This window comes from Miniopterus natalensis, chromosome 15 (genome assembly GCF_054644295.1).
Source record: "Miniopterus natalensis isolate mMinNat1 chromosome 15, mMinNat1.hap1, whole genome shotgun sequence".
In the NCBI taxonomy this organism is placed as follows: Eukaryota; Metazoa; Chordata; class Mammalia; order Chiroptera; family Miniopteridae; genus Miniopterus; species Miniopterus natalensis.
Window position 1 is genome coordinate 1,467,634 of NC_142095.1, and position 23,748 is coordinate 1,491,381.

General features: G+C 54.6%; 1 protein-coding gene across 1 annotated transcript in view; it reads left to right on the forward strand.

Annotated features, from left to right (window-relative positions):
• The window catches only part of CNTN4 (contactin 4), a 371,545-nt gene that overhangs the window by 269,742 nt on the left and 78,055 nt on the right, over positions 1–23,748 (forward strand). The window contains exon 7 of the mRNA XM_087824678.1: positions 19,884–20,081. Coding sequence (XP_087680804.1) covers positions 19,884–20,081 — 198 coding nt within the window. The remainder of the gene's footprint in view (positions 1–19,883; positions 20,082–23,748) is intronic.

Here is a 23,748-nt window from a genome sequence, read left to right on the forward strand (position 1 = left end):
TAACCGAGCGTGCGTTCTCACTCATGTTTCTGGAGGTTCGTGGTCTGAGCTGACTCCTTGGTTCTTTCAGACCCAAGCCTTCTCTCCGATCCTCTCTGCTCCCGAGCATGAGGTCACATGGCGTGGCCGAGGTGCCGAGTGTGGGATCGGATGGGAGGAAATGGGAAGAGGCCGGGACAGGAGCTCAGTCCCCACACTTCAGTGTGTCTGTATTGGGAAGCTTTGCTTTGCCAAGGACGGTTCCCTGCGTGGCATTGATCACCCCCAGGGGCAAAGGACACCAAAAAATAAAGTATTTTATAAAATACACGGTGGCCCTGAAACATATTATCATTTGTTACTAAGGGGGACTGTGGCGAGATGCTGCGTAGATAGCTACTGGCTCCTGCTCCAAGGCCCCATGCATCTGAGAGGCAGATCTGACACCACAGACATACCTCGAGTGTGCAGGGCTGACAGGCATGCAGAGCTCATAGGTGTGCAGGGCTGGCAGGTGTGCAGGGCTGGCAGGTGTGCAGAGCTCATAGGTGTGCAGGGCTCTCAGGTGTGCAGGTCTCATAGGTGTGCAGGGCTGGCAGCTGTGCATGGCTCACAGGCAGGGCATTTATCAGGGTTTTATTAAAGTCTGTGATGACAGATGGATAAACTCTCTCCTTGGACCTTCTGGCTAAAGTTCAGTTTGATAACCTGCTACTTGTTATGGCCTTAACTTTCTATTTGGCGCAACGCATGATTTAAAAAGAAACTATTTTAAAAGTAGCTTTTGAAAACACCCTTTTATTTTCATCCTGTATTCAAAACTTTTCACTTTTCCTTTCTCATCTACTGGCCTAGCTCTCATTTCCAGCAGGACGTAAAAACCAGCAAAATAAGTAAGGGTTCCCGCTTCAAGCAGGATGAATGTAAAAGCAGGTGGGAGGCCCTGGCTGGTGTGGCTCAGCCGGGTGATCGTCATCCCGGGGGCCAAACGGTTGCTGGTTCGATTCCCGGTCAGGGCACATGCTGGGTTGCAGCTCGATCCCCAGGAGGGGGCGTGCAGGAGGCAGCCGGTCAATGTTTGTCTCATCAGTATTTCTCTCCCTTTCCCTTCCTCTCTCTAAAATCAATAAGAACACATTTCAAAAAATAGCAGGTGGGAGAGGCAGGCTCCCCTGCAGGTCTGGGTCAAGGCCACGGAGTCCTCAGGGGTCTGGCTTTGGAAGGCCTCAGAGAATCCAGACCAGACGTCAGGAGTCTGTGTTCTGAGAAATGGGTGCATTCATTTGCCCTTGATGTTAGTGTCAGGCACATTAAATTCGGGGCCCAGGACCTGGGTGCTGCCTGGGCTCGGTTTTAAATCGTTATTTGACGTCGGGCACGTACCTTCAGATTTTCTGTGCCACTCTCCGCTGAGCGGTAAAGGCAACAGGCTGAGGCGAAGCTCTCAGGTCCCTTTCTGCTCCCTCTTTACCTAATCGCGGTGCAGTAGAAACCACACATGGTTATTGAGCACGTTGGCATCAGCGAGGCCCTGCCCCTTGCATGGGGAAACCAGTCGGCTGGGTGGGCATCCAGGCTGAGGAGCAGCTCACACAGGCTAACACTTCCCTCCCTGCTGTGAAAGCTGATCAGAATAAGAGTGGAGGGCTTTGCAGATTTCTCCGCAGGCTGCCGTCCCAGCATCCAGCTTACAAAACACGGTGGTGACTCTAAAACCTAATCTCATAGGTGCATTAAGGAAAAGGACCCCCTGCTCGCTGGAGTAATGATTCCTCGGGGAAAGCTGCCCGACGAGCGCCTGACCCTCCCCTTCCCACAGAGAAGCACATTAAAGCTGGGGCCCCCCGCCGAGTGCGCGGCTCCGTGGGCCGCCGCCGGCGCGGGGACGCCGGTGCATCTGCGCTGCGCTGACGTTGCCCACAGTCTGGCCCGAGAGAGAAGGGAAATAAATATCCTCACCACGGGCTCCGTTAGAAGCTGTGCGGTGGTCTCGGCCTGGGCGGGCGCCCGCCCGGTGGGACGGTCTGCAGAATGGGTCGCCTTCTCCCATCCCTGGGAGACCGGGGAGTGGCGGGAGCCTGTGGTCGGAACGCTGCGTGTCCCGTGTCGTTTCTCGGCAGAGCCGGGCCCGCTGAGGGTCACCCAGGAGTGGGCAGCAGCGGGCCTGTTTGGAAAAGCACTTCCGTCGGTCGCCCTTCCAGGACCTCGGTCTCCGCACGGAGCCCTTGCCCCCTCTGGCTCAGAGGCGATGTCGCTGCACAGGTCTCACTGTTAAATCACAGACCCCCAGAAACGGAATCGCCGCTGGGCTCTCCTGGACCCTGATGCTGCTTCATGTGAGAGACAGGGTTCCCTGGCCCAGGGTTTTCACCTTGATTCCCATCCAAGGTCTCTCCAAGGTCACTGGGCACGGGAATCCAGGCCCTTGAACCCAGCTCTGGGGAACCTGGACAGAGCTGAGGCCCTTGAGGCCCTCCCTGAGCATCACAGGTGACACCCTCCTGCACTGCTCTCAGGAGGGGCTTTGGTTGCCACCTAACTTTTAGGCCACCAGGAGCCTCACTACTCAGCATGTGGTCCAGGGCCAGCCTCCACCCGCCAGGAGGTTTGTTAAAAGACGGGACCTCAGGCCCCACCCAGGGCCTGTGGAATCAGACCTCGGATTTTAACAAGATCACCAGGTGATTCCCATGCACGTTAAAGTTGGGGGAGCCCTGGCCGGTGTGGCTCAGTGGTTAGGGCATCACCCTGCATACCAAAGGGTCTGGGGTTCGATTCCCGGTCAAGGGCATGTACCTGGGTTGCAGGTTCGATCCCTGGCCCCAGTCGGGGCACTTGTGGGAAGCAGCCAATCGACGTGTCTCTCACATCGATGTTTCTCTCTCTTTCCCCTTCTACTGTCTCTGAAAAGCAGTGGAAAAAATATCCTCAGGTGAGGACTGACCAAAAAAAAAAGCAAAGAGCAGGAAGAAAGCCCGTGATTCTGATTCTGAGATACGTCATTGTTACGGGTCTTACGGAAACTCGCTGTCACTACCATCAGCTGCTTTTACGCAGAACCGTCGCCATTAGGGTTTGATCCACTCGCGGGCGTCAGACGCGGGGGCCCCGTCGCAGTGTCTGCGGAGCCCGTGTGGTGTGTGTGCTGCTTTGTTTGCATCGAGTTCCCTCTCAATCCTCGAGGTAAATCCGTAAGAAATAGGGCCTGTGCCCCATAGATAAGGAAATGAAAGGCCACGCTCCTCAGAGGCAGGGCCAGGAGCCCCTCGCCTAGAGCATGCTCCTTTTTTCGGATCCAGGAGCAAACATCCCAGATTGAGTACATGTGAGTTTCTTCAGAGGGGTGCGCTGGCGTCATTTACGGTTTTTAAAGCACCCCGTGATTCTGATATGCAGCCAGGGTGGCAGCCTCGTGCTTCTGAATTACAAAACCAAGTAGGTCTTGTCCCAGCAAAACCCGTCTCTCCACGGTCAGCCCCAGAGTCCCAGGAATTTGGTTTGATCTGGACACATCCCCGAACGTTACCACCTTCAGAGACTCAGCCCTGCTTCCTGCCGTGGGGCTATTTCAGGCAGACCCTTTGGTATTAGCTGCAGGGCAGAGGGAAAGGAAGCGTGAAACCAGGGCACCGCCCGTATGTAGGTCCTCGCGCCCCCGCTAACTCAGCACGTGGTCCTGGGCCAGTTAGGTAACGGCCGCGAGCCCCCCTGTTTCTGCCTCCCCACACCCTCGGAGCTCCCAGCATCGAGCTGTCCCCTCTGGGTCAGGTCACTCAGAGCTTCCTTAGCCCAGAGGATGCTGGCAGGCCCCTGGGCCAGGACTCACCTCACGCCACAGTGAGTCTCTGTGTCCAGGACAGTCTCAAGACATCTGCGTGCTGGTCAGCCTGCCAGCTCTGCCTGGCTCCCCACATCCCACCTAATTCCCACTCCCTGCCCCAAAGTGTCCCCCGTGCGGACCAAGTGCCCCCTGTCCACACACCAGGTGTCCTTTCTCCTGGCATTAAACCTAAGACAGCCTCGTGTGCTGCTCCTTGATTCTACATGGTCCTTGGAAAGGTACAAACCTGGGCTCTTCTCTGAAACGCAGCGAGCCTCCCCCTTTCCTCTGTCCCCACGTTGCCGGTCAGAGGAGGCTGGCTGGGTAGTCAGCTCAGAGCAGCGAACCCGTGTGGACGATGGCGGTTTTGTCCACAGTGATCAGGGACCACTTATTGTAAACTGTCCCACCCAAGCAGCACGGTGGGGTGTTTCCTGCTGGCAGGGGGACCCTGGGGATATTTCTCCTCCCCACACTTACGACAGGCTCCTGTTCCCTCGGCCACGAGGTCGTTTAGCTCGAAGAAAGAACTGACTAAGGATGCGACGGCGAAGCGCAAGGCCTTGGGCGGCCAGCACGGCCTGCTCCTCCCGTGGGCCGGGACAGGGGGACTTGCGGGGCCTTTCTGATGTCTGTTATCCCCACAGCGGTTAAGTGTGTTTCCTGAACCTACTGACCCCACGTCCTGCCCTTGCATCTCCCTGCCGGCTCTTTTTAAAACAACGTGCATGTTTCGTAGCTACACTTCGAGTGCCTGGGGCCAGCGACTCCACACGGATGGGGGAAATGAGTTTGTATCAGTAGCAAGCTTTCCCTGGTTAGAGAATTACCCCAGACCCTCCAGACCTGAGCCCCGATCTCTGAAGTTAACCTGGGTGGGAAGTCGCTCGTCTGATTTCTAAGGAGGGCCCCCAGGAGGGGGAGCTGTGCGCTTGCTGCCTGAAGTCTCCATTTAGTTCAGTAAGAGAGACGTTTAAGCCGGGTTTGTATTTATGGCAAGTCCCAGGCCACAGCTTAGAAACAGACTCAGCTACTTGATAAATTACTTGATAAATACCAGTTAATTAAATTTCTTTGTGTTCAAGTAGCCCAAAGAAGATCATTTCTTTAAAAAAAAAAAAGAAAGAAATTTCAAGAAATTCTTTTTCTATGTCTTCTTTTCCGTTCTTGCTTTGGTACAACTGCTCCCACTTCTTTACTTGGCAGAAACCGGGGAGTTTGGTTAATTAACGATGGCCCTAATTGCCCAGCTTCTCTCCTGACAGTTACTCCCTACTTGACTCAATGACGCGCACTCTATAAGAGTATTTGTGGATGGATTTAAATCCGAGTTGGGAATGTATTTTCTTTTTAAACATCAGGAAAAAAATCGAAGAGATTATCTCCAGGTTTGATCCTCGGAACTGGAGGCCCATCGATCAGCCAGAGGAAGGGCCGAACACATTAGCATCAAAAGGAGGAGGCGTTTGGAAAGCCCCGGCTTGATCGACAGAGCCCAGCGAGCTACAGACTGTGATCATCCCACAAAGCCGGCCTCGTGCCGAGCTGACCCTGCGGAGCCGTCCCGCCGGGGACACTGTTGGACCACAGGTGCCAGCTGGGCTGAGATGTGAAAACACACCGCGGGTCCGGTAGAGCACTACCAGGGCTGCACCCGTATGGCCAGAACGCAGCCCAGACCAGCACCGGCCTGTCACCAGCAGGGACCCAGCTGAGCATCTCATAAATAACCCAGTGACGGTGGCCGCAGGGTACGTGGGGCCACTCCTGTTCACAGGCCCACTGGAAACGCACCGTGTGAACTGCATCTCCAGCTCGAGAAGTAACGAGCGGCCCTTCGGAGGCGTTTTCGGCATCGGGCCGGTGCTCCGCCAGGCCGGGCGTCAGGATCTCCCGCTGAGTTGCGCAGGAGAGTGAGCGGTGTGGCACCGCCCGGGCCCTGGGACCGGGGAGCGGCCTCCGAGGGGAGCTCAGAAATTGGAGCTCGAAGGTGGAGTCTTCACCCTTGTCAGGGACCTTGATGCTGGGGGTGGGGGCGGCACCAATACGAAGGCAGACGCTTTTCTGATGTTTCTTTAACTCAGTTAAAATCTTCAGACGCTTAGGAAGAAAATAACTCTAGGAGGCCACATCAGACCAGAGGGAGCGATGCATTTGGGCAAATTCATTTTCAGGAGCAACGGAGTAGATTGTGGTGTCGGGGGTAAGGTGGGCTCTAGCTCCTGAGGCTGTAACCTCGGAACACTGGGCCCAAGGACCTAATTTAACCCGTGGCTGCGTGTCCACCACGACAAACAGCATGGGCGGGAGCTTTAACCAGTCTCGCTTACCCGAGTTAACCGCGTTACTAGTGATTCTGACGCCGGAGACGTACAGAGTAGACCGGACTCCAGGTGCGGCAGTAACAGTTTTACGAAGGGGCCGGCGCGGCCTGCGTTAGGGACCAAAACCAGGGCCGATCCTTAATCCGAGGCCGATGGAAGAACGTTCGCACTCGCCGCAGGTGCCAGCTGCCGACAGCAGTGGGCGGCCACTCGGTCTCGGGCCAAGGAAGCTGCCCCGCCCCTGCCCCAACACCCCGTTTCCCTCACAACAGCTGGTTGCCGGTTAACGCATTCAGAGCCAACCCCTGGGAAGGGCTTGTGTTGGCACAGACGCGGGAGGAAGTCACGCGTCCATACGGCGGGCGCGGCTGGAAGGGTCACGGCGACGGATGACGGACGCCACGTCCACAGGCGCCACAGAATCACTCGGGGACGGATGTTGGGACCTGTCCCGTCTCTCATCCCCGCAAACCAGTGCGAGCCTAGGAGACGCCTGGGAAGGCCAGGCTGCCCCAGGGGCGGGTGCCACGGCCCAGTTCTTGCCATTTCCTGCAAGTTCAGGTTGGCCTTTTGAAAAGATAAACAAGATTTTGACAAGTAAGAAGCCGCTGAGTGTCACGTGTCTCTTCCACGTGAGGCTCCCGCTTCCTGTGAAAGGCATCAGGCAGGACGCACCTGCGCAGCCAGTGGCCACGCGTACCGCGGGCTCCCCGGGCTTCTCCTCTGTGGCTCTTGCTGCCCGTGGGCGGTGCCCACTGTCCGGGAGTCCACGTCCCTTATCAGCGTGCAGATCCGGCCGACTCGGCCGAGGTGGTGATGGAGGAGATTGTGACTGGCTCCCAGTGGGTACGTAAACCAGCATTTCAAGGTCAGAGAGGCTAGATTGCTTTTTTTATGACTTTATTGATTTTAGAGAGAGGGGAAGGGAGACGGTTAGAGAGAAACATCGATGCTGAGGGTCATTGATCGGCTGCCTCCTGCACGCCCCCGACTGGGGATCGAGCCCCCAGCCCAGGCCTGTGCCCTGACCGGGAATCGAACTGGTGACCTCTTGGTTCCTAGGCTGACAATCGATCAATGAGCCACACCGGCCGGGCTATGTGCGTTTTAAACGTGAAAGTATAAAGTTGGACAGGGCCTCCCAGATGCTGGAGTTGTTGTAGACACAGCAGCCAGAGGAGCGAGCACCGTCTCTCTCCCCACGGGACCTACTGGTCTGGCAGCCGCACTGGGACGTGGGCCCGGCAGCCACCTTCAACCGGAAACGCGGCTCACATACGTTATCTCGGGGTGTCCCTGAGACCCCAGCAGCTCGGGAGCGGTCAGGAGCAAGCCTGAGTCGCTCCAGAGGTTCGGGCCTGAGGGTGGGAAGCAGAAGCTGCTGTGCTGTCAGCTTTCGGGCCACATTCAAGGCACCCCTCTGTTGAGCAGGGACGTCTCCCTCTTGACTGTCGAGGGCCATGGGTGAAGCGGGGGCGGGCGGCTGGCATGGGGCTGTGGGGAGATGTTCAGACTGAGAACAAAAGGCTCCTTGAACGATGAGACTGGGTTAGACCAAATGAATCCCCGCGACCACGGCTCTAAAGCTCACCTGTGCTGTGCACAGGACGTCGCTTTCGGACGAGTCACACCAGCCCTGGCCGGTGGGCTCGGCGGTTAGAGCACCGGCCCGCGGACCGAAGGGTCTCGGGTTCCATTCCCGGTGAAGGGCACGTGCCTCAGTTGCAGGTTTGGTTCCCCACCCTGGTTGGGGCACGTACAGGACGCGACCAATCGATGTGTCCCTCTCACAGCGATGCTTCTCTCTCTCTGTCTCCCTCCCACTCTCTCTAAAAAAGTCAATGGAAAAAATATCCTCAAGTGAGGATTAACCAAAAAAATGAGCCACAAGAACATAGGAGGGCTGCTCTTCTGGACACTTGGACCAAGCAGCCCCCCTCCCCAAGCCTGACCCAGGAGAAGCCGGGAACAATCCAGCACCAATCCATCGAAGAGTTGGTTTGCTTTGTAGACAGCGGGTGTGAGGCTTAGGGAAGCTGTGAGGGTTCCTGCTGACAAGCTGGTAGAATATATTTGCCGTTCCCACCCTGTGTCGTGCAAAAAAAATAATAATTGAGAAGAATTGGGGGTGTTGACCTGATGCGTGATCTATGCCTGGCTCTTGCGAGCTGTTACCTCTTCATTGCTCAGGAGCGGGCCCTGGAAGCCGGCTAATGATCCCCTGCCCCAGGTCTGCCTCCAGCACCTGTCAGCACCACGTCCCGGGGGACGCTCTGGGAGTTGGAAGGCCTGACATCCGTATATTAACTACTCTGCGACTTTCCCCGTTAATAACGGGCCGCCCTGCCGGGAGCCGTGGGCTCCCTGCCCACCACCGACAGCCGTTCCTTTCATAGGCCGCCCTGCCTGTCGTCGGGGGACAGCCAGAGAAAAGACATCCGGCACCTGTAACTCGCCTTCACACAAACTGAAGCCGGTGGCTGCTCTCCAGTGACGTTGCCGAAAGTGCTGAGTGATGGATGTCGTGCCGATGGCTTGCTGTCTCAAGCTTGGTGACAGCCCGTAGCCAGATTTAAAAAAACGAAAACAACCCACGCCCACGCTGAGACGCCAGCCTCAGGTTTTATGTAAGAGGCATAGTTCTAACTGTACGTGGGCTCCCTGGAGACGGAGCCCAGCTATTTTGAAAGTATTATTTCCTTACATGTCTGCAAAGGAACTGTCCTAGCAGACCGCTGAACATGTCTCCAATTAACTGTTAAAAAGTAATTCTCTGAATTTAGTCAAAAATTGCCTTTAAGGTCTTGGTCGGCTTGTTTGTTAGTTACCTCGGGTGTGGATGAAGGCCAGTGGGAAGGGGAACGGAGGCCCGTGGCCGGCAGGGCCAGAGGAAGACAGAACAGAGACAGTGAAAGCGGAAGCAGGCGGGAGGGTAGGCGACACTTTATTCTCCGGAGCTTCCACGTACGGAGAGGTTCAGTGCTTCCCTCGGCACGTCACCTGTCAAGTTACTGTAGGAATGAATTACCCGGCCCCAAACCTGAGACTCGCAGGACCACGCTGACGTTGAGGTAGGGCCACTGTGAGATCCTGGGGAGCAGTGAAGACTCCGGCGAACCTGAGAGCAGCTGGCGGTGGCCACAGTGCACCCAAGGGTGTTCTCCGGCTCAGCTAGACCATCAAGCTGGCACGATCGCCGTAGGAGGTCACCTTGACACCTGGCTCACTTAAGGACAGGTACAGGGCATCCAGCCGGGCAGTGCCAGGCCCTGCTCCTCACGGGAGTCCTGGGATAGTCCAAACAGCGATCAGGGACCCTTTATTTTTAATGTTTTCCATTTTCCCAGGTGATATGTTAAGATCAGGGAATTGAGGCTCGCACAGCTGAGTGTGGAGCCTCCTGCCTTCCTAGAGGGTCCGTCCGTGTCTTGAATTGGGGTCCAGACCTCCCATAACATTTCTGTAGGCACAGCTACCAAAGCCCCCGAGAGGAACAAGCCAGTGATGACAGTGGCCACGAAGCCCAACTCGAGGGCCCCAGCAGATGTGCGAGATTCATGTGCAGTCCTGCCAGCCAGGGGCAGGGCGCCAGCCCTGGGTCATCCCACGGTCGCCTGGCTGTGGCTGACACTGACCTTTATCGGGTCTCCAGGGTGACAAGGCCACAAAGCTAACCCGAGACAAACCCGTCCATGGAGAAGGAGAGGGGTCCCGACAGGCCGCGGCTGCCGGGGGACTGTGAGCTCAGCTCTGCCTCCCCATTTCTCTTCCTTCCCCTGCTCCCTCCCCCTTCTCCTGCCTTTTCTGCATCTTCCAGAAGAAAGTCCAGATCCTACGCTGTTCCGTGAACAGGGTCAGAGTGAGAATGCTGGGGAAAGGACCCGAGAGCGGAGCCCAGGCCCTCGGGGCCCAGCGTGGGCTGCGTGGTCCCCATCTGTAGGGCAAAAGCCTTGCATATTACGGGCAGGTGGAGGCCGCTGCTGGTCCCTCCTGTCCCCGTGGTAACAAAGCAGGACTTCTTGTCCCCGGGCCCTGCGCAGGGAGCCTTCTCCCCCCGTAACTTTTCCTTCTGCGCTGTCCCTGAAGCCAGAGGGAGTCAAACAGTCAGAGGTGTTTCAAAGCCCAACAAAGATAAAGAGACAGTGACACTAAGCCTCAGAGCTCGGGCCATCGCCTCTGCCCTCGTGCGCGTCTGTCTGGGCGGATTCGCCTTTGAGTCCGGCTTTTCCGGGCGCCGGTCTGTTGACACCCGTGCAGAGACCACCCGCGTAGGCGAGTCTCGGTCCCCTTGGCTGAACTTGCTTCGTGTTGCAACATTGTTACATCCTGTTGCAACATTGTTACGTCCTGCAAACGCTTGTCTGTTTTTACTTTGCCAACCCTGCTATTTGGAGATCCTGTAATGAAGATCCGTGCCTACTTTTTTAACACGGTCTCTCCCAAGCGTATTTGTCCGCGTGGTTTATCACGTGACGCCTCTCTAGATTCAGCTGGACCCGTGTTCCCTGCACACATTTTTAGATGTTGCCTTAGAGGACGTGTTCCTGCTCCTGCTGGTCCTGTCCTGTGTCACAGGCTCTGAGCTCGTGGGCCATAATTCTCTGCTCTGAATCTTTGTACTGGACCCTTACTTTTTTTTCTTAGCTCTTTACCGCATTCAGGAGAGAAAAGGCCAATGTTTCCAGAGATAACAAACTCCGCAGTGCCTTCAGATAGCGGGCCTGTGACCTGGGCACTCGTCCCCTTGAAGATCAGTCAGGGCTCCGTGCATTTATCCACAAAGCAGAGCCAGCTGTGCACGGAGCCGGCCCGTGCTCAGCAGGCCTCGGATGGGAAGCTTGTGGGGAGCGGGAGAGTGCAGACTCCCGCCGCGGGCTGAGCGGGGCCCTCGGGCTCAGGCGCCATCACACGGGGCCAGCTCATGGTGTTCACCCAGCAATCTGGGACCCGGAGGGTGGGCCGGGGTGCTGAAATTATCTGGGTCTTCTTGTCCCCGGTGGCAGAGGTGGACACTTTAGGAGGTGATGGCTCTGTTTGGGGAGCTGGCAGAAAGGAGCTCTGAGCAGGCCTCCGCCCTGGCCTCGCTGTGCCCACTCACCTTCCTCGCAGGGTGGCCAGGCCTCCCGTGGGTCACTGTCATTTGTCTGTGCCGTGCACACTCACCACCTGCTGGCACCCGGCCGCCCAGTGGCTATCAGGTGAGAGTGACGCCTGTGCTCAGAGCCTTGAATGAGAAGGGCCTGCCTTCATTCCCCTCAGCCTCCCCTGAACCCCGCCGTGCCCATCAGAGACCAGCTGCAGAGCCGCCCGGGGAGCACCACCCGCCTGCCTCCCGACCCCGGGCTCCCACAGGCAGACCCAGCCACCAACCCAGGGGGTTGGGTGAGAGGCTCACGGCCCCCGCCAAGCCAGCCAGCCAGCCGCGGCTCACCTCGGGCCATCCCGGCCTTGAAAAACTGCAGGCTCCGTGTTGCCTGGTCTTACGGTTTTTCATGAGAAGCCGTGAATGTGCACTCTAAGGACACTCTTTCAGCATTTAGCAATCAATTAGAATCCTGTTACACAGTGAGCATGGGAATTATAACACAACCAGGACACTGACCTGGCCCCAGCCCGTTCACTGGCCGGAAATAATCGTCGTAGGTGCCGGCTCCCCGCTTATTCCCAGTTTCCTCCAGAAGACAGTTCACTTCCCGGCGCTGGTGCTGATCCCTCGTGTCCTTCCACGCGGTGTAGGGCGGGGCGCGTGGTGAGGACAGACCTCGGCGTCCCCGTCCACTCTCGAAACCACGGGGGCTTTATTCACGTGGGGGACCCCACCTGCCCCGCATGGCTGTGAGCAAAGCTGTGAATCGGGACCCAGCGGGCTGCTGCCACCGGCCCCCCCCCCCCCCCGCGCCCTCACGGATCGCTTTTCTCCCTCACACCCGGGGAAACTCAGCTGCTCGGTCCCCCGGAACGTTACCTGTGTGAAACGAAAGAAATGGGTCTGTGTTCTTGGCCCTAATAAACGCAGTAACTAAGAAATTTAAATCATAAATTTTTTCATCTTCCCGGAGGTGGATAGATTTTTCCCCCGAGGGATTTCTCTTTTTTTTATAACTTAAGAATGTGTTTAAGTCCCCTTGGCATGTTAGGATAGTCATTCATGTTTACAGTTGCTGTGGCAACTGGAAATGTTGGGGCGCCAGGAGGAGCGGGAAGGAAGGGAGCGCGAGAGGAAGATGGGCCGTGTCAGGTATTGAGCGTCTGTCAGACGTTTCTCCCGTTCACAGCGACAGGCAGAGCCCTGGAAGTCGAAGGTGGGAGAGGCCCTTGCGCTGACCCTCCCGTAGCATTAGGTTCGTGTTGTTTTGGCACCGTCGCCGAGAGGCGATTGACGTTCCCTCCCGCCCGCGTGACGGGGCCTCTCCCGCGGGTGAGATGGGGCTGCGCGTGTAACTTCTGTCCCGCGATACGTTAACCCCTCGCTGCGGGACGCTGCTCTGTAATTTCTTGGGCTCTCCTGCCTGTTATTCCTTCAGCCTCACGACCACACACCGAGTCTGGTGAAGCACCGCCCGTGTTACACAGCTGTGCACTTTGTGGGACTGGAGACGTGGAAAGCGACGCCTTAAGTCTCCCTCTTCGCTGATGCCCCCCCCCCCCGGTCCCAGCCTCCCCCACTCAGCGGAGGCGGCGCCCAGAACCTGCCACGTGTCTCCACACCAGGCTTGTCCCAGAACAGTTAGGAGCCTGTTGCTCTGCGTCCCAGGACGTCCTCAGGCCCAGCCCGCCCTCGGGGAGCCCCGACCAACGGGGCAGAGCTCACTGGGGGTCACGCTGAAACCTGTTTGCAGTCTCTGCCCCACAGTGATCTCGCACCCTCGCTTGGCATTCTCTTGGTTGCAAATCGTTTTCCCAAGTTTGTTCTTATTTGGTCATCAGGCCTCTCAGGGGAGGGGGAGCCCTTCTTTACGTGTGAGAAAACTGAGGCTCAGAGAGGCTGATTTGGCCGAGACCACCCAGCTGGATGGAGGACATGCCCCCTCCCCTCCTGTCTTGTAAACTACACTGTGTGTGTGCATGTGTCTGCGTGTGGTGTGTGTGTGCATGTGGTGCATGTATGCATATGGTGTGTGTATATGTCTGTGTGTGTGCACGTGTGTGTCTGTGTGTGCATGTGCGTGCATATGTGTGTGTAAAGTTCTAGTTCTTGACCCTGCCAGTAGCTGCCTGTGAGCTGATTAGCAAGTCACTGGGTCTCTTTGGATCCCACTTTCCTCCTCGGCCAAAATCGGAAGTGGGACTTGATGGCATAATATATATATTCTGGCCGGAAGAGACTTAGGGATCATCTCCTTCCACCCCCTCAGTTCGCAGATGAGGACACTGGGCTCTTATAGCCCTAATTAAACCCGGACAGGCCCTTCCGGCTCCCTGACGGGACCAGGGTTTCTGAGCCCTGAGACGACCCGGTCACCCATCTCTGCCACCTCCCCAGGGTGGGACTGATCCAGGTGCATCATTGCCCCAGACTCCAGTTTCCTCGCCTGTAACAGACCAAGGTTCCTTTTGGATTTAAACTTTGAGGATTGAGAAAAGCATCTCGGAACACAGGCATCTGTGCTACCCCCGGGATAGGTCTCAGAACGTAACGAAGCATAATTTCACTCCAGAAAGAAGTCAGACGGTGCCGGGAACAAGGGGAGAGCGTCCCCCAGGGGACAGTGAGCAGGTGAATCTGCTCATTGAGTCCCTGAGTTTGAAAATCGCTTGATTGATGTCTTCTTTTAAAAATAATAACCAAACATCCCTTGCTGTTGGCCCAAAGATACTGAAAAAGGAACCAATTAAGAGAGTGGCGTGTGCTTGTGAGTTTCCTATAGATCTGGGGCCTGCAAGTCAGGAAACCAACACCAGATCCTTCTGCCTGAGCAGGTGTCACATTATAAATAGTCTCAGTGTCTTTCACTGAGCATCAGGAGCCTCGCGGTTTATTAAATATTGCATTCCGAGCGTGCGTTTACGCTGCTGTTACAAATTGCCAATGGGACGGGAACTGTCTGTCACTTCCAGAGCAATTAGTGTGGGAAAACTTATCAAAAGAAATCTGTCAAGTCTGGGTAAGTATAAATACTGTGCGGAGCCCCCGAGGAAATCAGGCTGAGTGGGAGACTCTGCTGCTCCTACAGCACCGAGAATTTACTTGTATTTGCTTGGCTTTGTTTTCCAGGATGCTGACTGCATGTAACCCATCGCATTGATGTTTGCCTCTGATAAAAATAGACTTTGGTTCTTAGGGGAAACAGTATCGTCTGCTGAATGAAACAGAGTAGCTCTTTCTTTGCAGCATGGAGAGCTTTCATTGCTTCCCGGAGGGAGCCTGGGTGGCAGGGGAGCTGCTGGGACTGGTAGGGCCCCATCTGCTCTGCCGGCGTTGGGGCTCCAGCATTACCCGATAGAGGCCTCAGAGTTTTCTTATTTTTTGTTTGCTTGTTTTTAGTGGCATTGATGCTGTGGTGAAAATCATGACAAGCCTAGAGGAGTGTAGGCTAGAATTGAGGAGGTGGACCACAGAGCGCTGTTGAGGTGATGGAATGGCTGGGAAATTTTGTTTTGATGGGTTTAATAAACATTTTTAAGATTTTTTACCTTTGACCCCCTTCCCCCATTTCTCCCCCCCCCCCCAGGCAAGCACCCTCCCATTCCCCCCCCCCGCTCTGAGCTTGCCGCCTTGGATCCCACACGTAAGGGAGAGCGTACGGACTTGTCTTTCTCCTCCGACTTAATTCACTTGGCATAACGTCTTCGAGGCCCATTCATCTTGTTGCAATACCAAGATTTTATTCTTTTTTGTTACTAATAGTATCCCATTGCATATAAACACCATCATTTCTTTACCTATTTGTCTATTGATGGGCACTTAAGTTGTTTCCATATCGTAACTATTGTAAATAATGCTGCAATGAACATAGGCGACCTGTGTCTTTTTGAATTAGTGTTTTGGTTTCTTTCAGATAAGTACCCAGAGGTAGGTTGGCTAGATCATATGGTAGTTGTGCTTTGAATTTTTTTTGAATCTCCAGACTGTTTTGCGCGTGGCTGCACCAGTTGGCGATCCTGCCAGCAGCGCACGAGACTTCCCCGTCCCCACATCGTCGCCAGCACTTGTTATTTCTTGTCTTTTTGAAAACAGCCGTTCTGACAGGTGTGAGGTGGTGTCTCATTGTGGCCTTGATTTATATTTATCTGACGATTAGTGATGTTGAGCATCGTTTCATATACTTGCTGGCATTTGTATTTCTGCTTTAGAAAAATGTCTGTTTAGATCTCTTGCCGACTTTTTAATGATTCCCTTTATGCTGTTGGGTTGTGTGAGTTCTTGTGCACTTTGGATATAAATCCCTTATCAGCTCTGTGACTCGTCAAAATCTCCTCCCAGTCGGTAGCTGCCTTTTCATCCCATTGGTTTCCTTTGCTGTGCAGGTTTTTGGCCTGATGTGGTCTCATTTGTTTATTTTCCCCTTTGTTGCCTTTGCTTTGGTGCCAGATTAGAAAATCCTCCGCCCAGACCTAGGTCAGGGAGCTCCCTGTCCGTTTCCTCCGAGAGATCCGTGGCCTCAGGCCTTACAGTCAGCTTTTAACCCACTCTGAGTAAATTTGTGTGTGTGGTATAAAATAGCCGCCGGTTTCATTCTTCTGCATGTTTGTCGTTTTCCCAGCTCCGTTTATTGCCGAGAGACGCCGTCCCCATTTTACAGTCTCGGCTCCTTTGTTGTAAGTTAACTGCCATGTGTGTGCGGGTTGTTTCTGGGCTCTCTCTCGTGGTCCACTGGCCTGTGTACCTGTTTTTATACGAATACGATGCTGTTTTAGTTACTATAACTTTGTAACAGGGTTTGAAATCAGAGGGATGCCTCCAGCTTTGTTCTTTCACATCTTTAAAGTCAAGAAATAGGACAGTGATCTGTTGGTACTTTTTATTCCACGTTTGCCTGCTTCGATGTCTACATTTTTATTACATCATATTCCTTAAGCTCCTTCCTCATTGTCTTGGAGAAATAAAAATATCATATTCTAGGTAGTGATATTTGCTGTCAAGAAAAGTAAATTAATATGTTCTTTTGGCGGTTTTCCCCTTTGGGGCTCCGCATTTAGCTCAGCGTGATCCCACCGCGCACCAGCCAGGATTCTCTGGCTGACCTTGCGCTCAAGGGCGCGCGGCATTTACAAGGTCGCGCGGCATTTACAAGGTCGCTCGCTGCTGTTGGCTCCCGGCCCCACCCGGCCCCTGGAGACCCTCCCTGGCAGCTCTCGGCTGCTTCCTCCGCTGCGTGGAAAACGGTTACGGGTCCGATCACTTTCAGTTTGGGGAACCTGTTACAGCCTCAGTTTAATATGTTGTTTTATGGTGTTTAATGTCGCTTAATGATCTTCCCCAAAACCAAAGCAATACAATAAATAATCTTTATGTCATACTTGCTGCTTCTTGAAGTCACACGTCATTAGTTCAGGATTTCCCGCCCTAGGTTTTGTGACCTATTGATCAGTGTTTGGAACATCAGTGTGTGTTCAAAGAGGGCTGCAAGGGAGGAGTCCCTGATGAAGTAAGTTGGCTGGCTTGAGCACCCTCCAGGGACTGTCAGGATCAGCGACACGTTAAAAGTCTCTCGCTCTCTATCTATGAGTCTGTCTCAAAAAAAAAATACCTTGTAGGTTTTGAAAGGAGAAATTTAAAAATCTGTTAAAGTTTGCTTAATTCAGTGCTTCCCAAAGTCATTGGATCATGTAATTATTTTAAACCTGGCAGGTGGGGGAGGGTTGAGAACTTCTATTAACGGGAAATAAATATTCCGAGGACCACAGTCTAGAAAGCGCTGCAGTAGGCACAAGCTCAAGGTTGTTTGCGTTTCCCACGAGGGTCTAAGTCACTTAAGTCACAGAAGCAGTGAAACCAAAATAATTAACTTATTTTTAAATAGGTTAGACAGCACGCTAATGGAGTATGCTTTTATTTTTACTTTTAAGGTGATTAACTTTTAATGGTTCGGTGTGCTTCTGACTCGGACTCATTTATCTCGACGAGCCTGCGTCACCGATGATTAACCCCACTCGATGGGTTTACTGGTTAGAAGTGAGGGTTTAGTCGGCTTCCCTTACAGGACACAGGTTTGAACTTTGCTCTTCTGGTCTTTTCTTTTCCATTTCGGTTAGAAAAAATAACAAAGCATATGTATTGTTTTCTGATATTTACGGTCCATGCAACTCCCTAGTTTCTAAACCAGCCTTCTCCCCCGAAACTCAGAAAGCCTCGCAGCCGGTAGCCACCAGCAACGGTTCTGACAAATGTCTCCGAGAAAAAAGATGTAAGCTTCAGGTACTTGCCTCCTTGGAGACGTGTGGCTGATTAACGCTGTGCTGGGAGCGTTGACTTTCCAACTTCTGGCTCGTGACTTTGGAGATGCTGATGATTCCTTCTTCAAGCTCCCGGGGAGCTAATTAGGGGAGAGGCGTGTTCTCGGGAGAGAGTGGAGCTGCTCAGAGGTGGCTCGGTTCGCCCGAAACTCAGCTGCTGGAGCGAGGAGCTGTGCTGTTGGGGAGAATCTCCTGTTTTTGTGGGAAAACTGCCACCAGATGGACTGCCTCCTGACCTGTTCCTGGCCCCCCCCCCCCCCCGAGGTGTTAGTTTCTTGAGAAGCGTCACATTATTTACAGGGAGCATCCTCCTGACATCGGCTCGGGGTCACTGGTAATTGCACGCACTCAGGTAAATAAAGGGATTAGCTCTTCCCAGATCAACATAATTACGTCTCTCAAATAATGCGTGGGAGGTGGTGTGACCCACTGACAAAGGGGCAGCAGTCTGTACGACCCCTTCTTTGTGTTTAAACAGCGGTTACTAAGGCAGAACATTTCCCCTGGAACATTCCATCACTGGGGTCTGTTCCACTCAGGCCTCAGTGTCAAAAACGCCTTTCAGGGGGATTGGGGTTCTGTGTAGGAAGCTGAGGTGGCCTCCCTGCCACTCCAAGGACACTCCAGGCCCTGAGGCTTTAGCCCGGATCCTGTGGAAAAGGGCCATGTACCCACCCTGCCAGCTGGTTCTGCACCCGAAGGCCCTGTGCATCTGGCCCCTCCCCTCCCCCACCAAAGTCAGCGTTGAAAAGAAAGTGGGCAGGTGGCGAATCCCTTCTCCGGCTCTGGGCACATTGGAACCCACACTCTAAGGAGCAGGATCGGGGACTGCCCGCAGCTGAGGAAGTCTGGTTTCCCTGGTGCCCCGTGGTTGACGCAGCCCATCATTAATGTCACCGTCTAGGGTTCCCCTCTGAAACGGAAAGCGCGGACTCGCGTGCTCCTCACAAAACACTCGCCTGATTCGTGAGGAAGTTAGAACGTCCAGCCCTGGCCGATGTGGCTCAGTGGTTAGAGCGTTGGCCTGCGCGCCAAGGAGTTCGATCCCCCATCAAGGGCATGCACTTGGGTTGCAGATTCAGTCCCCTGCCCTGGTCGGGAGCGTGCGGGAGGCAACCAGTCGATGTGTCTCTCTCACATGGATGTTTCTCTCTCTCTCCCCCTCCCTCCCTCTTCCACTGTCTCTAAAAAGCATGGAAAAAATATCCTCAGGTGAGGAGATACATATATATATATATATATATATATATATTTTTTTTTTTTTTTAAGAACTTCCAGAGAACATTTTCAGGCACTCTTGCCTGTTGCCCTCATCCCACTGGCATTCTGGGATGAGTATGTATCTGAGAAACAGTTGTTCTTTGTTACTTTACATTCCCTCCTTTATGGATATAATATACTTTCAGCTAAATTATAAAAGTACAGATTTACATTCGTGGGACCAGCCAGCCAGTCAGTCAGGGTGTGTTTAGCGAGTATTTGCTACACCACGAAACCACCATCTCACTAAAATAATGGAAAGTGAGTTCAAAGAGTAGAAGCAAAGGGCAGAAGCCTGGGCTGAGGCTCGAGAATTGCTGTGTGTCTGGGCCAGCCGAGAGTTTGGAGCGGTTACTTTGTTCTCCGTGCCAGAGCTTCTCAGCCAGTAGAAACTGTAAAGTGTGGTGGCAGCGAGAAGCGCTGGGCAAGCATGCGGCAGGCCCGTGGCGCACTGCAGTGGTCACTGCATGAAATGAGGGTGTGGCCCCGCAGTCCCCGGGCCGGCCCGGCCCGGCCCTGCCGTCTGCGCTCAGACCGTCGGGGCCCGTGAGTGGGGCACCAGCTCAGGAGGGAGTGCGTGGCGCCGGGCACATGCTTAGCAAACTCAGTGCGTGTTCCCTTGACTTAAAGACATTAGACTTCTCTCTCTCTTTTTAAAAATATATTTTTATTGGTTTCAGAGAGAGGAAGGGAGAGGGAGAGAGAGAGAAACGCCAATGATGAGAGTCATTGACCGGCTGCCTCCTGCCCGCCCCCTGCTGGGGATCGAGCCCGCAACCCGGGCACGTGCCCTGATGGGGAATCGAATCGTGACCTCTCGGCTCATGGGTTGATGCTCAACCCCTGAGCCACGCCAGCTGGGCTGGACTTCTCTGAATCAACGTCTGTGTCCCCTGTAGCTCTCTAGAAATAAAACCTCACTGACTGGGGTGGGAAGACTGGTGCAATGCTTTGGGGGCTGCGGTCACTTTCTGTTTTCGTTTAGCAGGCTGGAAAAGAACCTGTGGTCAACGGTATGAATATCTAACGGCCGTTTCTTTCACGGATGCAGTGGGGTCCAGTGTCAGAGCCATATGCGTAACGATGGTCCCTTTTCCTTGCAGAGCTGAGCTACGCCTGGATCTTCAACGACTACCCCTCCTACCAGGATAACCGGCGCTTCGTCTCTCAGGAGACTGGGAATCTGTACATCGCCAAAGTGGAAAAGTCGGATGTAGGGAATTACACCTGTGTGGTCACCAACACCGTGACCAACCACAAGGTCCTGGGGCCGCCCACACCGCTGATGCTGAGGAGCGATGGTGAGTTTCCTGCGGGTTTTATCAGCTCGCTCTTTGTGACCACGTGTTGCGTGTGGGCCGTTGTGATGCTGACACACAGAGCTTGATTGTCTGAATTAAATTGGAGAAAAGTTGAAGGTGTTCTGCATTTGGTGCCCATATTCCCTCCACTTGTATAAGAAATAAACCTGTGAATCTGTGTTGGAGACCTAATTAGAAACTGGTTGCTGGTCTCACCTGGAGTGGACTGTGGGCTCAGGTGCATATAGATAACAAGGGGACCCATCCCTTCCTCTGCCCACTTACACCACTTCCGGGCAGGGAGAAGCTGAACAGCAGGCTCCTTAACCGCTTCTGTGTAATTGGGTATCCGGCGTCCCGAAAGCAGTTTGTCTCTATCCGAGTAGCATCCAGATTTATGACACTGACGACAGCTCCGCCACAGTGAAATGCGCCCGTCGAGGTGAATTGCAGGCAGCTTTTTAGTTTCCCGCACTTTTGTGAGAATATTTAAAGAAATCTATGATTTTCATCAGTTACTCAGACGGATGACATGACCGTGGCTGGTAACTCACCGAGCACTTTCTCAGGACAGTCTGAGGAACTGTGTACCCAACTCGCGTAGCGCCTTCTCCCCACCAGGAGACTTCGTATGTGTTCTGGTCCCTCTTGCTGGCCCTCCCTCCCTCCCTCCCTCCCTCCCTCCCTCCCTCCCTTCCTTCCTTCCTTCCTTCCTTCCTTCCTTCCTTCCTTCCTTCCTTCCTTCCTTCCTTCCTCTTTCCCTGAGCCCCTTGACTGACCCACACGGGTCCTCCCAGTTTCCTCAAACATCTCCGGGAAGCCACCTCTGCCTGCCCCTCCCCACTGTGCCGGGCCAGGCGCCTTCTCTGCAAACTGCAAGAAGGCCTGTTACTGCGCCTCCCGAACGCTTTACTCCCCATCGCAGGTGGTTTGAGTTGAGGCTGGAGAGGAGGCGGCCTGTCACGAGGTCACGAGGCCGTGGAGAGAAGACTGGATGTTATTCACGGGCCATGCGGAGCCCTTGGGGGATTTTATGCAGGGGAGTGATGTGTGTTTTTAAAAAGATCACTTTGCTCCGCTCAAAGTAGACTTTTAAAAAGTGCACGTGGACTCCAGGAGCCCAGCTAGGAGACTGTGGCGGTGACGGGTGGGAAGCGGTGGCGGCTCGAGGTGGGAGGCGAAGCACCGGAGCCGGGCGACGTTGCGGGCGGGCTGCCAGGACGCGGGAGCGGGCGGCGGAGAGTCGGGACGGCACACGGGCCTCTGGACAGCCGCTGGCTTCCCGGGGCGCCAGCTGCCGAAACGGTCTCCCTGAACAGGTCTGTGAGGGGAAATCAGGAATGTATTAGTCTTTATCTGTGGAGCCCAGGGTGTGGCTTCTCCCACGGCCACGGGAAGGACTCTTGTTCTGCGGTGGCTGGTCCCTCTCCCCAGCCGAGGGTTCGCCGGGGCATGTGCGTGTCCCCGTCAGCTCGCCTTGCCCCACGCCCCTGCCTGTGACCCGGGGCAGGGCAGCTTCCATCTAACTTGTTCCGGCGCCCCCTGCTGGCCACGTGGCACGGGCTGAATTAATATGTCCGCGAAGCTGGATTCTGTGAACTAAAAATGGAAACTCATCGGTTTACAGAGTAAGGTAGACAGAGGACCAGTTCTGTCAAAAGCTGTCACTGCTCTGTCCCAGATGTAAGGATGAAGGAATTTTTCCACGAAATGAGCTCCAGTGGCATTTTGTGCAGAATTATTTAAGAAGACAGCTGCTCTGGCCTCTGCCCACAGGGCATGGATGCCACAGGGCTTGCCCAGTGGTGCTGCTCGTCTGGGTGAACTGCATAATAAACGTCCTGGAATGTTAACTCGGATGCCCCGAGACACTGCCGAGGGACACGTCACGGGGCTGCTCCTGCAGAGACAGGGCCCAAACCCCAGCATCACGGGCCCCCCAAATCCTCCTGCTCCCCAATTCAGCAACAACCGTGCCCTCGCCTTGGCTCTGAGATTTATCTCAGCTTGTCTAGTATATCTTCATGGAGACGACAAATGGCTTTTTATTGGAATATTTTATCACAAAATTAGTTGACTAAGGATCTCATCTTCAGCAATTAATGCCCATTCATTCTTAACTTCCACGAGGAGGTTCATCACGTGTCTCCCCCATTGAGGCTGGAGTACATAAAACGAGGCTCAACCCCATCACTCAGCACAGACTAGGTGATTTAATTGGCTCCCATCTGGAGGTGAGAGAGGGGGGCATATAAATCATGAAGCGGCTGCAAGAGACCCATGATTTTCTTGGTAAAGTCTACTCTGAGGGTAAAACCGGTGAAATGGTCCTTCCATGGTTTCTGGAACTTAGTGACGGTAGATTAGGGTAAGTTCGAGGTGGGTGATTCACAGTCACGTTGATCACTGAGGCTCACTCGGGTTTCACTCTCCTGCCTCCAGAATGGGACTGAGGCATGAGTTCAGGGCCAAGGGGAGCCGCCTGCCCAGCTGCTCACGTCCCTGCTAAGCGCGTGGACCTCAGAGAACATGCCGTCCTCGGAGCTCAGGTTATCCCTGGGGTCCAGCTTAGCTCTGCTGGACTCCGACTCATTGCTTCCAGCCCCGAAGGTTACAGTGAATCATAGAAAGTTCAGAGGGAACGTTGGCTCGGGGCCTGGCAGGAGCAAGTGTGACATGTCCCCTCGACCCCAGGCAGCCGGGTAGCTCCGGCCACCAGCACACCCTATGGCTGCACAGCCTCGGTCTACCCAGTCCTTTACCTGCCTCCCCGCTTCCTACAGATGGAGACTGAAGTGTGGGGCCAGGTGGTCCTGGGGGACAGCCCTGAGGACCCTGGAGCCAGGCCCCCTGGGCGGAATCCACCCACCAGGAATTATCGATGGGACTCGACCTCAGGTTAACCTCATGGTCCTTCCCGTCCCGTCACTCAGACGAAGGTAGCGGCTCCCGCCCGGAGGCTCGCTGTGTGCGCACCTACCTGTAAGGTGCCTTGAACGGCGACACAGTAGAAGTGCAGCCTCACGGGCGGGGGGGGGCCTTCGCCTCCGGGACCTCCCCGCAAAGTGCCACATTTAGAACCAGAGAAAACTAAACAACAGGAAGGAGAAACAAGAGTCTCTAGAACATTCTGCGATACTGATACATTGTAACGCAGCCTCCACCACGACCCTGCCTTCTGTTCCCGGTCAACTCTCGGGACGGTGCCCCAGCCGAGACGCTCCAGGGAGCGGTGACAGCCTCCGTGTGCCTCCACGAGCCAGCCGGCTTCCTTTACCGGCCCCGTGAGGAACCTCGTGGTCCGATGGGAAACCGGCTCAGGAAGAGGCTGTGTCTCTGACTGTAAACTCGACCACCTTTCATCGACGGCCTAGCGCGCGGACGGCGAGGGTGGCACCCCTGCCTGGCAGCGGGGGCGGGATATGACTTCAGACCTAGACTTCATACCCAAACGCTTTGCTTTATTTTACTCTCGCTTCTAATTGCAACTTTCATGGGGCTTTGTCACCGCGATTCTGTCTCGTTTTTAATTCTCTGACAGCATCACAGCTGAGGATCTGTGGGCGTAAAACCCGTTGTGTAAGAGGAGCAGCTACATGAGTAAGGGATGTGAGATGTTTTGCTAAACCGGCCTTGCCAATCTGAGTTAACAGTGTCCTAATGGCTC